This window comes from Corvus moneduloides, chromosome 29, assembly GCF_009650955.1.
Source record: "Corvus moneduloides isolate bCorMon1 chromosome 29, bCorMon1.pri, whole genome shotgun sequence".
NCBI classification, from domain to species: Eukaryota; Metazoa; Chordata; class Aves; order Passeriformes; family Corvidae; genus Corvus; species Corvus moneduloides.
Genome location: NC_045504.1, coordinates 2,220,246 through 2,232,105, shown reverse-complemented (window position 1 = coordinate 2,232,105; position 11,860 = coordinate 2,220,246). Strand labels below are relative to the sequence as shown.

The 11,860-nt window shown below is 51.4% G+C and overlaps 1 protein-coding gene across 3 annotated transcripts in view; it reads left to right on the top strand.

The window, feature by feature from the left end:
* The first annotated feature begins 154 nt into the window (after positions 1 to 154).
* The window catches only part of INTS3 (integrator complex subunit 3), a 41,279-nt gene continuing 29,573 nt past the window's right edge, over positions 155 to 11,860 (top strand). For 2 of the 3 annotated variants that reach the window (XM_032093110.1, XM_032093108.1), the window contains exons 1-6: positions 729 to 812; positions 1,912 to 1,995; positions 3,510 to 3,593; positions 6,003 to 6,116; positions 6,617 to 6,701; positions 8,371 to 8,437. In XM_032093110.1, the coding sequence (XP_031949001.1) occupies positions 729 to 812; positions 1,912 to 1,995; positions 3,510 to 3,593; positions 6,003 to 6,116; positions 6,617 to 6,701; positions 8,371 to 8,437 (518 nt within the window). Of the gene's footprint in view, positions 218 to 650; positions 813 to 1,911; positions 1,996 to 3,509; positions 3,594 to 6,002; positions 6,117 to 6,616; positions 6,702 to 8,370; positions 8,438 to 11,860 lie in introns of those variants that run through there. The other variant, XM_032093109.1, reaches the window with a different exon arrangement.

The following is an 11,860-nucleotide window of genomic DNA, read 5'->3' as shown; positions in this document are numbered from 1 at the left end:
CCCGCGCGCGGCTGGGCGGAGCCTCCGCCCGCCCAAGCCCCGCCCCCTCTTCCCCATTGGCGGAGCCGCTTCCCTCGGCCCCGCCCCCCAGCCCCTTCCCGCGAGCTGTCACTCAAGGCCGTCCCGCCGCTCCCATTGGCCGGCGGGGGTGTGAGGGGCGGGACTTTCCTCCCGCGCTGCGCTTCCGCTTCCGGCCGAGCGCCGCCGTCGCTCTCCGGTAACTTCCGGCCGCCGCCGCTTCCCCCCGGCCCGACCCCGCCGGGCCCTGCCCGGCCCGCGACCCCTCGCAGCGGCACCGAGCCCCCCCAGAGGCGTCGGGACACCCTTCCCGAGCCGGCACACCCTTCCCGGACCGACCCTTCCTCAGCGACTCAGAACCCCCCCGGTCCCCCCGGGGCCGCTTTGCCTCAGCTCCCCCCACCCGGGACCCTTCAGCGAAGGCTCCCCGGGCCCGTCCCCGCTCCGCCACCCCCGTCCCTTCCTCCCGGGGGGTGCCTCTGTATTGAACCCCTCAAATCCCCCCTCATAACCGAGCCCCCCCCCCCCCCCCCCCCAGGCGGCCACCGGAGGTTGTGGGGTGGGGGAGGGGGGGGGCGGGGGAAGCTCGGCAAGGGCGGAATTCCCAAAAAAAACCCCCCCGATCCCGCCAGGCCGAGCTGGGAGGGGGCGCCCGGCCCCCGGCCAGGGGGGGGGGCACCGGCCAGAGCCCCCGGGGCCCCTCCCGAGCCATGGAGATTCCCAAGGGAAAAGCGGGAGCGGCCGGGAAGCTCCTGGTGTCCTCCCTGCTGGATTCCAAGGATGAGCTGGAGGAGGTGAGAGGGGCTGGGGGGGAGCTCCGGGTGCCCCCCGGATTCCTGGGATGAGGGTGGGATTGGGATGGGGATGGCCGGGATTTGAGGGGATGCTCGGGATTGTTGGGGTTTCTCCGGATTCCCGGTGAGGTTTTGCAGCTGTGCGGGGGTTTGGGATCTCCGGGATACCTGGGATCTGTTCCAGGTGTGGGATGGATTTCCTGGCATCTGGGGATTGTCCCGATGTGTGTTCTGCAGGCCCGGAATTCCCGGAATTCCCACAGGGCTTTTCCGGCTGCAGGGATCTGGGATTTCCCTGGGAGTGTCCCGGCTGACAGGGACCTTTTTTGGGGGAAAAAATTCCCTTTTTGCCCACTTTGGGAGCTGCCGGTGGTTGGACATTTGGATTTTGGGATGAAATCCCAGTTCCCAGTTCCCAATTTCCCATTCTCGATTTCCCATTCCCAATTTCCAGTTTCCCATTCCCAGTTCCCAATTCCCAATTCCCAATTTTTCATTCCCAATCCCCCGTTCCCAATTCCCAGTTCCCAATCCCCCATTCCCAATGCCCAGTTTCCCATTCCCAATTTCCAGTTTCCCATTCCCAGTTCCAAATCCCCCATTCCCAATTTCCTGTTTCCCATTCCCAGTTCCCCATTCCCAATCCCCAGTTCCCCATTCCCAGTTCCCAGTTCCCGATTTCCCAATTCCCAATTCCCAATCCCCCATTCCCAGTCCCCTATTCCCAATTTCCAGTTTCCCATTCCCAGTTCCCAATCCCCCATTCCCAATTTCCCGGTGGATGGATTTGGGCGATTCCAAGGGGCTTCCCCAGAACATCCTGAGTGCCTTTTCCGTAAAATTCCAGTTGCCTTTTCCATAAGATTCCAGGTGCTTTTTCCATAAGATCCCAGCTCCCTTTTCCATAAGATCCCAGCTCCCTTTTCCATAAGATTCCGGGTGTTTTGGGGTTTCCCACCTCGGAAGGTTCCAGGTGTTATTCCCGGAATATTCCAGGGCTCTGGGCGGGTCGGAGCAGCCGCTGCCTTGCCGGGGAGATCCGGGGTCGCCCGTTTTTCCCAGTTTTTCCCAGTTTTCCCATTTTTTCCCCACGTTCCAGAGGCTGGAGCGCTGTGTCGGGATCGTGACCTCGCTGACCAACGGCCTCTCGGAGCGCGAGGCCAACGACGCCCTCAACGCCCACGTGAGTGCCGGGAATTCCCTCCCGGATCCCCGGAATCCCGGGATGCGGGTGCTGGAGGGGCTCTGGGGGGTGGGGAACTGGGAATTGGGAATGGGGAACTGGGAATGGGGAACTGGGAATGGGGAACTGGGAATGGGGAACTGGGAATTGGGAACGGGGAATTGGGAATGGGGAACTGGGAATGGGGAACGGGGAACTGGGAATGGGGAATGGGGAACTGGGAATTGGGAATGGGAACTGGGAATTGGGAACTGGGAATTGGGGTGGGAGCCGGGAATGGGGAATGGGAACTGGGAATGGGGAACGGGGAACTGGGAACGGGGAACTGGGAATTGGGAACTGGGAATTGGGAACGGGGAATTGGGAACGGGGAACTGGGAACGGAGAATTGGGAATGGGAACAGAGAACTGGGAATGGGGAACTGGGAATGGGGAACTGGGAATTGGGAACTGGGAATGGGGAATTGGGAACGGGGAACTGGGAATTGGGAATGGGGAATTGGGAACGGGGAACTGGGAATGGGGAACTGGGAATTGGGAGTGGGAACTGGGAATTGGGAACTGGGAATTGGGGTGGGAGCCGGGAATGGGAACTGGGAATGGGGAATGGGGAACTGGGAATTGGGAACGGGGAACTGGGAATTGGGAATGGGGAACTGGGAACGGAGAATTGGGAATGGGGAACTGGGAACTGGGAATTGGGAATTTGGAACAAGGAATTGGGAACTGGGAACGGGGAATTGGGAAGTTGGGAATGGGGAATTGGGAATGGGAAACTGAGAACTGGAAGTTGGGAGCAGGGAACTGGGAACCGGGAATTGGAAAATTTGGAACAAGGAATTGGGAACTGGGAACAGGAAACTGAGAACTGGAAATTGGGAACGGGGAGCGGGGAATTGGGAACGGGGAAGTGGGAAAGGGGAATTGGGAATGGGGAGCGGAGCCAGGGCTCTCACCCTCATCCCGAGGATTCCCAGAGCCAAATTCCAGTTCATGGTTTCATACAAAATTCCAGTTGGTCCATTCCCAGTTGGTCCATTCCCAGTTGGTCCATTCCCAGTTCAAAGGGAACAAGGCCTGGAGCGTTCATTCCCACCCCATTCCCGGATAAGGGAATCCCGTGGGACACATCCAGGGGCTCCGGGTGGGTTTTTCCCTGTGGGAGGCTGAGCTCTTCCCTGAGTGGGAAAGGCTGAATTCCCGGGATTCCCTGAAGCTCAGGGAATGTTTTCCCCTTGGAATGGCGGGAAGAGGACCCAGCACAGGGATCTGCTCCCGGTTTTTTTTTTTTGGGAGTTCCCCTTCAGGGATGAGCCCCTGGAAAAGGAGCAGCAAAATCCCTGGAAGGCTTCTGGGACTGTTTTTCCACCTGGAATAATCGGGAACCCCTGGATGTCTCAGATTCCGGGATGATTCTGGGGGGGGTGGGGGGTGTTTCCTTCCCTTCCCTCAGCTCCAATCCCAGCTGGAATTCAGGATTTTGGAGCTTGGATTTTCCATTCCCCCCTTCCCAGATCTGCAAAGGGACCCCCCAGCACGAGGAGATCTGCCTGGGGCTCTTCACCCTCGTCCTGACGGAGCCAGCCCAGGCGCAGAAGGTGAGGAAAACCTGGGAAAAGGGAAGGAATTCTCCTGGCTGGAATTCCCTCGTTGGCCTGGAACGTTCCCGCCTCCGGCCGCGTCCGTGTGGAGTGGGGAGAAGGGAGCTCGGCCTTCCTGTCATCCCAGGAATTCATTGGATTGGGCTGTGGGAGGTGAATCCTGGTTTTTCAAGGATCTGTCAGGATTTTCCTGCTTTTTTCCTTTGCCTTGGGAGGCTTGGAATGGATTTTCCTCACGGAATTTCCTCACTGCGCCTGGATGCCTCCGGAATTCACCATCCGGAGAAGGGACGTGCTGAATTCCCAGGGAAAACTGATTCCCAGCAGTCCAGCTCCGTTAATTCCACATCCCGGGGCAGATCTGGGAGTGGGAATCCCAAATCCAGGCGCCAGGAATCACCTCATGGAATCAAAACCCGCTTTTCCTGGGAATCTTCCGGCCTGGCTGCTCCCGGTGCTGCTGGGAATGGGATTTTTCCATGGATCGAGGGCTTTGCTTGGCTCACCTGAGCATTCCCAAATCCTTCCCACAGAGGCTGAATCCCAATCCCCATTCCCAAGGCAAGGAAAGCCCTTCGTGCTTTTCCAGAGCTGCTTTTCCAAAGGGTCAGCCCCGCTCCCCATGGAATGAAACCTCTCTGATCCCTCTGGGAATGTCTGGGAAGCTCCCGGGGGCTTCCACACCTGGAAGCAAAGGTTGGGAGAATCCCATCCTGCTCTGGAGAGCTGCCAGGCACGTTCCTTTCCATGGGTTCCTCTGGAATTTTCCTCTGGAAAAGGGAGCAGCGACAGCACAGGGGACCTGGTGGTGGCTGCTCCCGGAACGCGGCGCTTTTCCAAGGAATAATTGGATTTGCTGGAGCCGGGCAGCCGGGCAGGGATTCCTGCCAGGGTTTGGGATGGGCTCTCCCTGCCCAGGGTTAACCCTTCCCTGCCTGAGGAGATCCCAAATCCCCCCGGGAGAGGAAAACTGACGGATTCTTGGATCTGCTTGGCATGGAAAAACACGGATGGGGGGCTCTGGGGGGGCAGGGACCCTCAAAATTGGCACAGGGACCCCAAACGTGGCACGGGGACCCCCAAACGTGGCCCAGGGATCACCAAAATCTGCACAGAGACCCCCAAAATGTGGCACGGGGACCCCAAAATCTGCACAGGGAGCCCCAAACGTGGCACAAGGGACCCCAAAATCTGCACAGGGACTCCCAGACGTAGCACAGGGACCCCCAAAATCTGTGCAAGGACCCCCAAACATGGCACAGGGACCCCAAAATTGGCACAGGGATCCCCAAAATCGGCACGGGGACCCCCAAAATCGGCACAGGGATCCCCAAAATCGGCACAGGGACCCCCAAACATGGCACAGGAACCCCCAAACGTGGCACAGGGACCCCAAAATTGGCACAGGGATCCCCAAAATCGGCGCGGGGACCCCCAAACTTGGCACAGGGATCCCCAAAATCGGCACAGGGACCCCCAAACATGGCACAGGGACCCCCAAACGTGGCACAGGGACCCCAAAATCTACACAGGGACCCCCAAAATGTGGCACAGGGACCCCCAAAATGTGGCACAAGGACCCCAAAATCTGCACAAAGACCCCAAAATCTGCACAGGGACCCCCAAACGTGGCAGAGGGTCCCCCCCCAGACCTTCCCAGGGATTCCCAAAACCTTCCCAGAGATCCCAAACCTGCCCAGGGACAACTCCAGGACCCCCAAATCTGCTCCAGGAGCCCCAAAATGTGGCCCAGGGACCCCCCAGGTGTCCCCAGCTGGGCACAGCCGGCTCCAGCTGCCCTCGGCTCCTCCTCCTCTTCCTCCTCTTCCTCCTCCGGCTTTAATTACTCGGGATGGAGCCCACGGATGATCCCAAGTTTCCCTCGGAGTCCATCCCTGTTCTCTCTCCCTGGCCTCTCATTTAAGGGCTCCATTAATCACTCCAGGGTTAATTAAACAGCCCGGGGGGAGCCCCTGGATTGTGTCAGCCTGGCAAAATCCGAGGAATTCAGGTTCTCCCTGCCCCCCTTCCTCCCCTCCCAGGGAATTTTCCAGGTGCTATCCCGGTTTTCGTGGTGTGGGATGAGTTCTCCTCTCTGGCCAGGGACAGCTGAGGTTTATTCCCAAATTTCCGGCGTTTCCCTATGGATTTGAGGATGTGCAAGGGGAAAAGCTGCCCGATCCGAAAGGGAATGGGATTCTGGAATCCTTCCGGTGGGATTTCAGTGCTCAGCCAGGGGCGGATCCCACGGAGCGTCCCTGATCCAGCCCCGAACCCCAGGATCAGTCAGGAATGACCCCACACACGGGGCCTCTCTATCTTCCAGGATGTTTCTTTCCCCGACATCCATGGATTTGCCCTTCCCCTGGGCACGCTTTTCCATGGCTTTTCCCGTTTTCCCTGCAGTGCTACCGGGACCTGGCGCTGGTGAGCCGGGACGGGATGAACATCGTCCTCAACAAGATCAACCACATCCTCATGGAGAAGTACCTGAAGCTGCAGGACACCTGCCGGACCCAGGTCTGGGAATTCCCTGGAATCTCCTCTCCCCACCCGGAATCTCCTCTCCCCACCCGGAATCTCCCTTCCCACCCGGAATCTCCTCTCCCACCTGGATTCTCCTCTCCCCACCCAGAATCTCCTCTCCCCACCCAGAATCTCCTTTCCCACCCAGATTCTCCTTTCCCACCTGGAATCTCCTCTCCCCACCCGGATTCTCCTTTCCCACCCGGAATCTCCTTTCCCACCCAGATTCTCCTTTCCCACCTGGAATCTCCTCTCCCCACCCGGATTCTCCTTTCCCACCTGGAATCTCCTTTCCCACCTGGAATCTCCTCTCCCCACCCGGATTCTCCTCTCCCCACCTGGATTCTCCTGTCCCACCCAGTGGGGGATGAGCAGAGGGAAGCGGGGTGGGTTTGGGGCCACCGAGGGCTGGAGTCACCTCGGGAATGGGAATGGGAATGTGTGGGGAGCAGAGGGGTCCTGGAGGGCCCTGATCCCGGAATCTCCGTGTCCAGCTGGTGTGGCTGCTCCGGGAGCTGGTGAAGAGCGGGGTGCTGGGAGCCGACGGAGTCTGCATGACCTTCATGAAGCAGATCGCGGGTGAGCCGGGCTGGGGGCCGGGAATCCCCCAGATCTGAGCTGGGAATCCCCCAGATCTGAGCTGGGAATCCTCCGGATCCGAGCCGGGAATCCCCCTGATCCGAGCCGGGAATCCCCCGGATCCGAGCCGGGAATCCCCCGGATCCGAGCCGGGAATCCTCCAGATCTGAGCTGGGAATCCCCTGGATCTGAGCTGGGAATCCTCCAGATCTGAGCTGGGAATCCCCCGGATCTGAGCCGGGAATCCTCCAGATCCGAGCCAGGAATCCTCCAGATCCGAGCCGGGAATCCCCCTGATCCAAGCTGGGAGTCCCCCAGATCTGAGCTGGGAATCCTCTGGATCTGAGCCAGGAATCCTCTGGATCTGAGCCTGGATCCCTCCGGATCCAAGCCAGGATCCCTCCGGAGCATGCCCAGATCCCAGCCTGAGCCAGGCAGGACCCACCAGGGTTCATCCCCAGGATCCCTCAGGATCTGTCCCCAGCTCAGAGCCCATGGATCTGCATCCAGACAGGATCCCCTGGGATCCCCCAGGATCTGTCCCCAGTTTGGAACCCTCCGAGCCAGATCCAGACAGGAATTCCCCAGCGTCTGCCCTTAACTTGGATCCCATGGAGCTGGATCCAGACAGGATCCCTCAGGATCCATCCAGGCAGGGACTCTCTCCCGGGGGGATGATCCCGTTGTTCCCTCTGGCTCAGCCAGATCCGGGAGAGGATCCTGGCAAAGGCTGGGACAGGCAGGAAGCGCTTTGCTTCCCGCTGCTGCCGGCTTTTCCCGGGATCACCGGGATCACCGGGAATGGCGGAGCCGGGCTGGCAGCTCCCGGGGCACGCGGGGAGCCGCTCATCCCACGGGAAGCCGCTCATCCCACGGGAAGCCCCTCGGAGCGAGCCGCGCTCACGCCTTTCCGGAGCCGCAGGAACGGGGCCTCTTCCGTGTTCCCGGAGCCGGGACTGACGCCCGCGGAGCAGGAATTCTGTCCCCCGGTGGGAATTCTGTCCCCCGGCAGGGTCGGGATGCGGAGTGGGAAGTGCCAGCAGGGAGGGGAGGGGAGGGCCGGAGCGCTCCGGGTGCGCTGCCAGCACGGAGCAGCTGGAAAAGCTCTGGAAAAGGCGTCCCTGGAAAAGGTGTCCCGTGTTCCCTGGGCCGCTCCTCCCCTGCAGGGCCCCTCTGGCTCCCACTGCGTGCCCTTTACTGCCATCCCATTGTTTGGACCTGCCGGTTTTCCATGGTTTTCCATGGTTTTCCATGGTTTTCCATGGTTTTCCGTGTTCTCCACGCTCCAGCCCCACTCCCAGGGACCCACCCAGCCCTCATTCCCGAGCCCGGAATTCTCCCAGGTGTTGTTTCCCCTCCGGAGCCGCAGCCGCCGCCGCCGATGTTTCCCATTCCCGCTGCTGATTCCCAGCCCTTCCCAGAGGGATCGCTGCTGCCTGCGCAGCTCCGCCGGGCTTCTCCCGGTGCTCTTCCAGCACATTCCCAGGGAATCCCTTGGGAAGCTCCGGAGCCGCAGGAGCGGGGTCTCTGCCATATTCCCAGGGAATGTGCTGGATCCCGGGGGCAGGAAGGGGGGCTCGGATCCCGGCGGGAGCAGGGATGGGAGCGGATGCCAGCAGATTTCCCGCTGCTCCATCCAGCTGCTTTTCCTTCCCCGTGCCTTTTCCAGGTGGGGATGTGACTGCCAAGAACATCTGGCTGGCGGAGAACGTCCTGGAGATCCTGACGGAGCAAAGGTACGGCCGGGAATCGCCGGGATCCAGCCGAGCGTGGACATTCCCAAAGCAGCAATTCCCAGCTCTTGGCAGGAAGAACCCTCCCGAATCCTCCCCAAAGAATCCCAAAGAAAGAATCCCAGAGAAAGAATCCCGAATCCTCCCCAAAGAATCCCAAAGAATCCCGGAGAAAGAATCCCGAATCCTCCCCAAAGAATCCCAAAGGATCCCGGAGAAAGAATCCCGAATCCCAAAGAAAGAATCCCGAATCCTCCCCAAAGAATCCCAAAGGATCCCGGAGAAAGAATCCCGAATCCCAAAGAAAGAATCCCGAATCCTCCCCAAAGAATCCCAAAGAAAGAATCCCAGAGAAAGAATCCCGAATCCCAAAGAAAGAATCCCGAATCCTCCCCAAGAATCCCAAAGAAAGAATCCCAGAGAAAGAATCCCGAATCCTCCCCAAAGAATCCCACAGAAAGAATCCCGAATCCCAAAGAGAGAATCCCAAAGAAAGAATCCCGAATCCTCCCCAAAGAATCCCACAGAAAGAATCCCGAATCCCAAAGAAAGAATCCCAAAGAAAGAATCCCGAATCCTCCCCAAAGAATCCCAAAGAAAGAATCCCAGAGAAAGAATCCCAAATCCCAAAGAAAGAATCCCAAATCCCTGTGCGGGGCTCCAGGGAGCTCATGCAGCTCCAGGATCAGCATCCCGGCAATGTTTCCTTCCCGAACTTCCCGAGCCGCGGGGGGAGGTTTTCCTTTGGGAGCAGCACACGGAGCCGATGGCTCCAGGAATTTCCTGCTCCCGCTGGAATCCTGCCGGGCTCGGCCATCTGGGAAGCTCATCCCGGGCTCGGCAGAGCCGCAGGATTCCCACGGAAGGGCTTGGGAACGGCTCTGGAGTAGCAGAGAATTCCCGAAAATCCAGCCCTGCCCGGGTGATGGTTGGGTGCTTCCAAGGGAAAGCAGCCTGGAATTCCGGGATATTTGGGGTTACTTCCTGGGATTCGTGGTTTAGGAAGCTGGAGGTTGGGATATCGATATCTTTATCAGTGATGGCCTTATCAATATTTTAATCAATTTTCTCTTTATTAAATGTATCAATAATAGCTCCAGGAAATTTAAATCATTGAGATCTCTATCAATATTTTAAATCAGTTTTATCTTTATTAAATTTATCAATAATACATCCAGGAAATTTAAGTCGTTGATATCTCTATCAATAATTTTTAATCAGTATTCTAATCAATTTTATCGTTAATAATCAATAATAGCTCTAGGAAATTTAAATCAATTCTATATCAATATTTTTAATCAATATTTTAATCAATTTTATCTTTATTAAATTTATCAATAATACATCCAGAAAATTTAAATCGTTGATGTATTTTTCAATAATTTTTAATCAATACTTGAATCAATTTTATCGTTATTAATAATAGCTCTAGGAAATTTAAATCAATTATATCTCTATCAATAATTTTTAATCAATATTTTAGTCAATTTTATCTTTATTACATTTATCAATAATACATCCAGGAAATTTAAATCGTTGCTATATCTATCAATTATTTTTAATCAATACTTGAATCAATTTTATGGTTATTAATAATAGCTCTAGGAAATTTAAATCAATTATATCTCTATCAATATTTTTAATCAATATTTTAATCATTTTTATCTTTATTGCATTTATCAATAATAGCTCTAGGAAATTTAAATCATTGATATCTCTATCAATAATTTTTAATCAATACTTTAATCAATTTTATCTTTATTACATTTATCAATAATACATCCAGGAAATTTAAATCAATTCTATCTGTATCAATTCTTTTTAATCAATATTTTAATTATCTCTTTATTAAATTTATCAATAATAGCTCCAGGAAATTGAAATCATTGATATCTCTATCAATTCTTTTTAATCAATATTCTAATCAATTATCTCATTAAATTTATCAATAATAGCTCCAGGAAATTGAAATCATTGATATCTCTATGAATTCTTTTTAATCAATATTTTAATCAATTACATATTGATTAAGGGTATCTTTAGCAATATTTTTATAAATATTTAAATAAATGGTATCTTTATTGATTTTTTAAATCAGTATTTTAATCTATTACTTCTTGATTAATGATATCTTTATTAGTATGCTTATCAATATTTTAATCAATTACACCTTTATCAATAATATTTTTATAAGTATTTAAATCAATGATATCTTCATCAGTGATATTTTTATCAATATTTTAATCAATTATTCATTATTAATATTTTAATGATATCTTTATCAATAATATCTTTATAAATATTTAAATCAATGATACCTTTATCAATCATATCTTTATCAATATTTTAATCAATTATATCTTTATTAGTGATATCTTTATCAATAATATCTCTATAAAATTAAAATCAATGACATATTTATTGATTATATTTTTATCAATCTTTCAATCAATTGCATCTTTATTAGTGATATCTTTATTAGTGATATCTTTATTAGTGATATCTTTATTAGTGATATCCTTATCAATAATATTTATCATTATCTTTACAAATCTTTAAATCAATGATACCTTTATCAATCATATCTTTATCAATATTTTAATCAATTACATCTTTATCAGTGGTATCTTTATCAATAATATTTTTACAAATGTTTCAATCAATGATGTCTTTATCAGTGATATCTTTATCAATCTTTTAATCAATTCTATCTTTATTAATAATATCTTTATTAATGTACGTTTACCAATAATATCTATAAAATTGAAATTAATGACATCTTTATCGATATTGTAATCAATTACGTATTTATCAGTATCTTTATCAATAATATCTTTATCAATAATATCTTTATCAATAAGATCTTTATCAATATCTTTATCAATAATATCTTTATAAATATTTAAATCCATGATCTCTTTATCAATGGTATTTTTATCAGTATTTTAATCAATGACATCTTTATCAATGATATATTTATTAATGATATCTTAATATCTCTATAAATATTTAAATCAATTCTATTTTTATCGATTTTTTATCAATATCTTCCTCAGCGATGTCCTTATTAATGATAATTTAATTAATAGCTTCATTAATAACACATTTGTCAATGCCTATGAGTTCTATATTTACCGCTAATATCGTTATCACGATATTAATTATCATTATTGCTTTATTAATTATCGTTATCATTATATTAATTAGTTATCATTATCACAGTGCTAATTAGTTATCGTTATCACTATATTAATTAATTGTCATTATCATGATACTTTAGTTATCATTATCACGATATTAATTAATTCTCGTTATCACTATATTAATTTTTATCATTATCGTGATACTAATTAATTATCATCGCGATAGTAATTAATTAGTTATCGTTAACTAATCGTTAATTAGTTATCGCGGTACTAATTAATT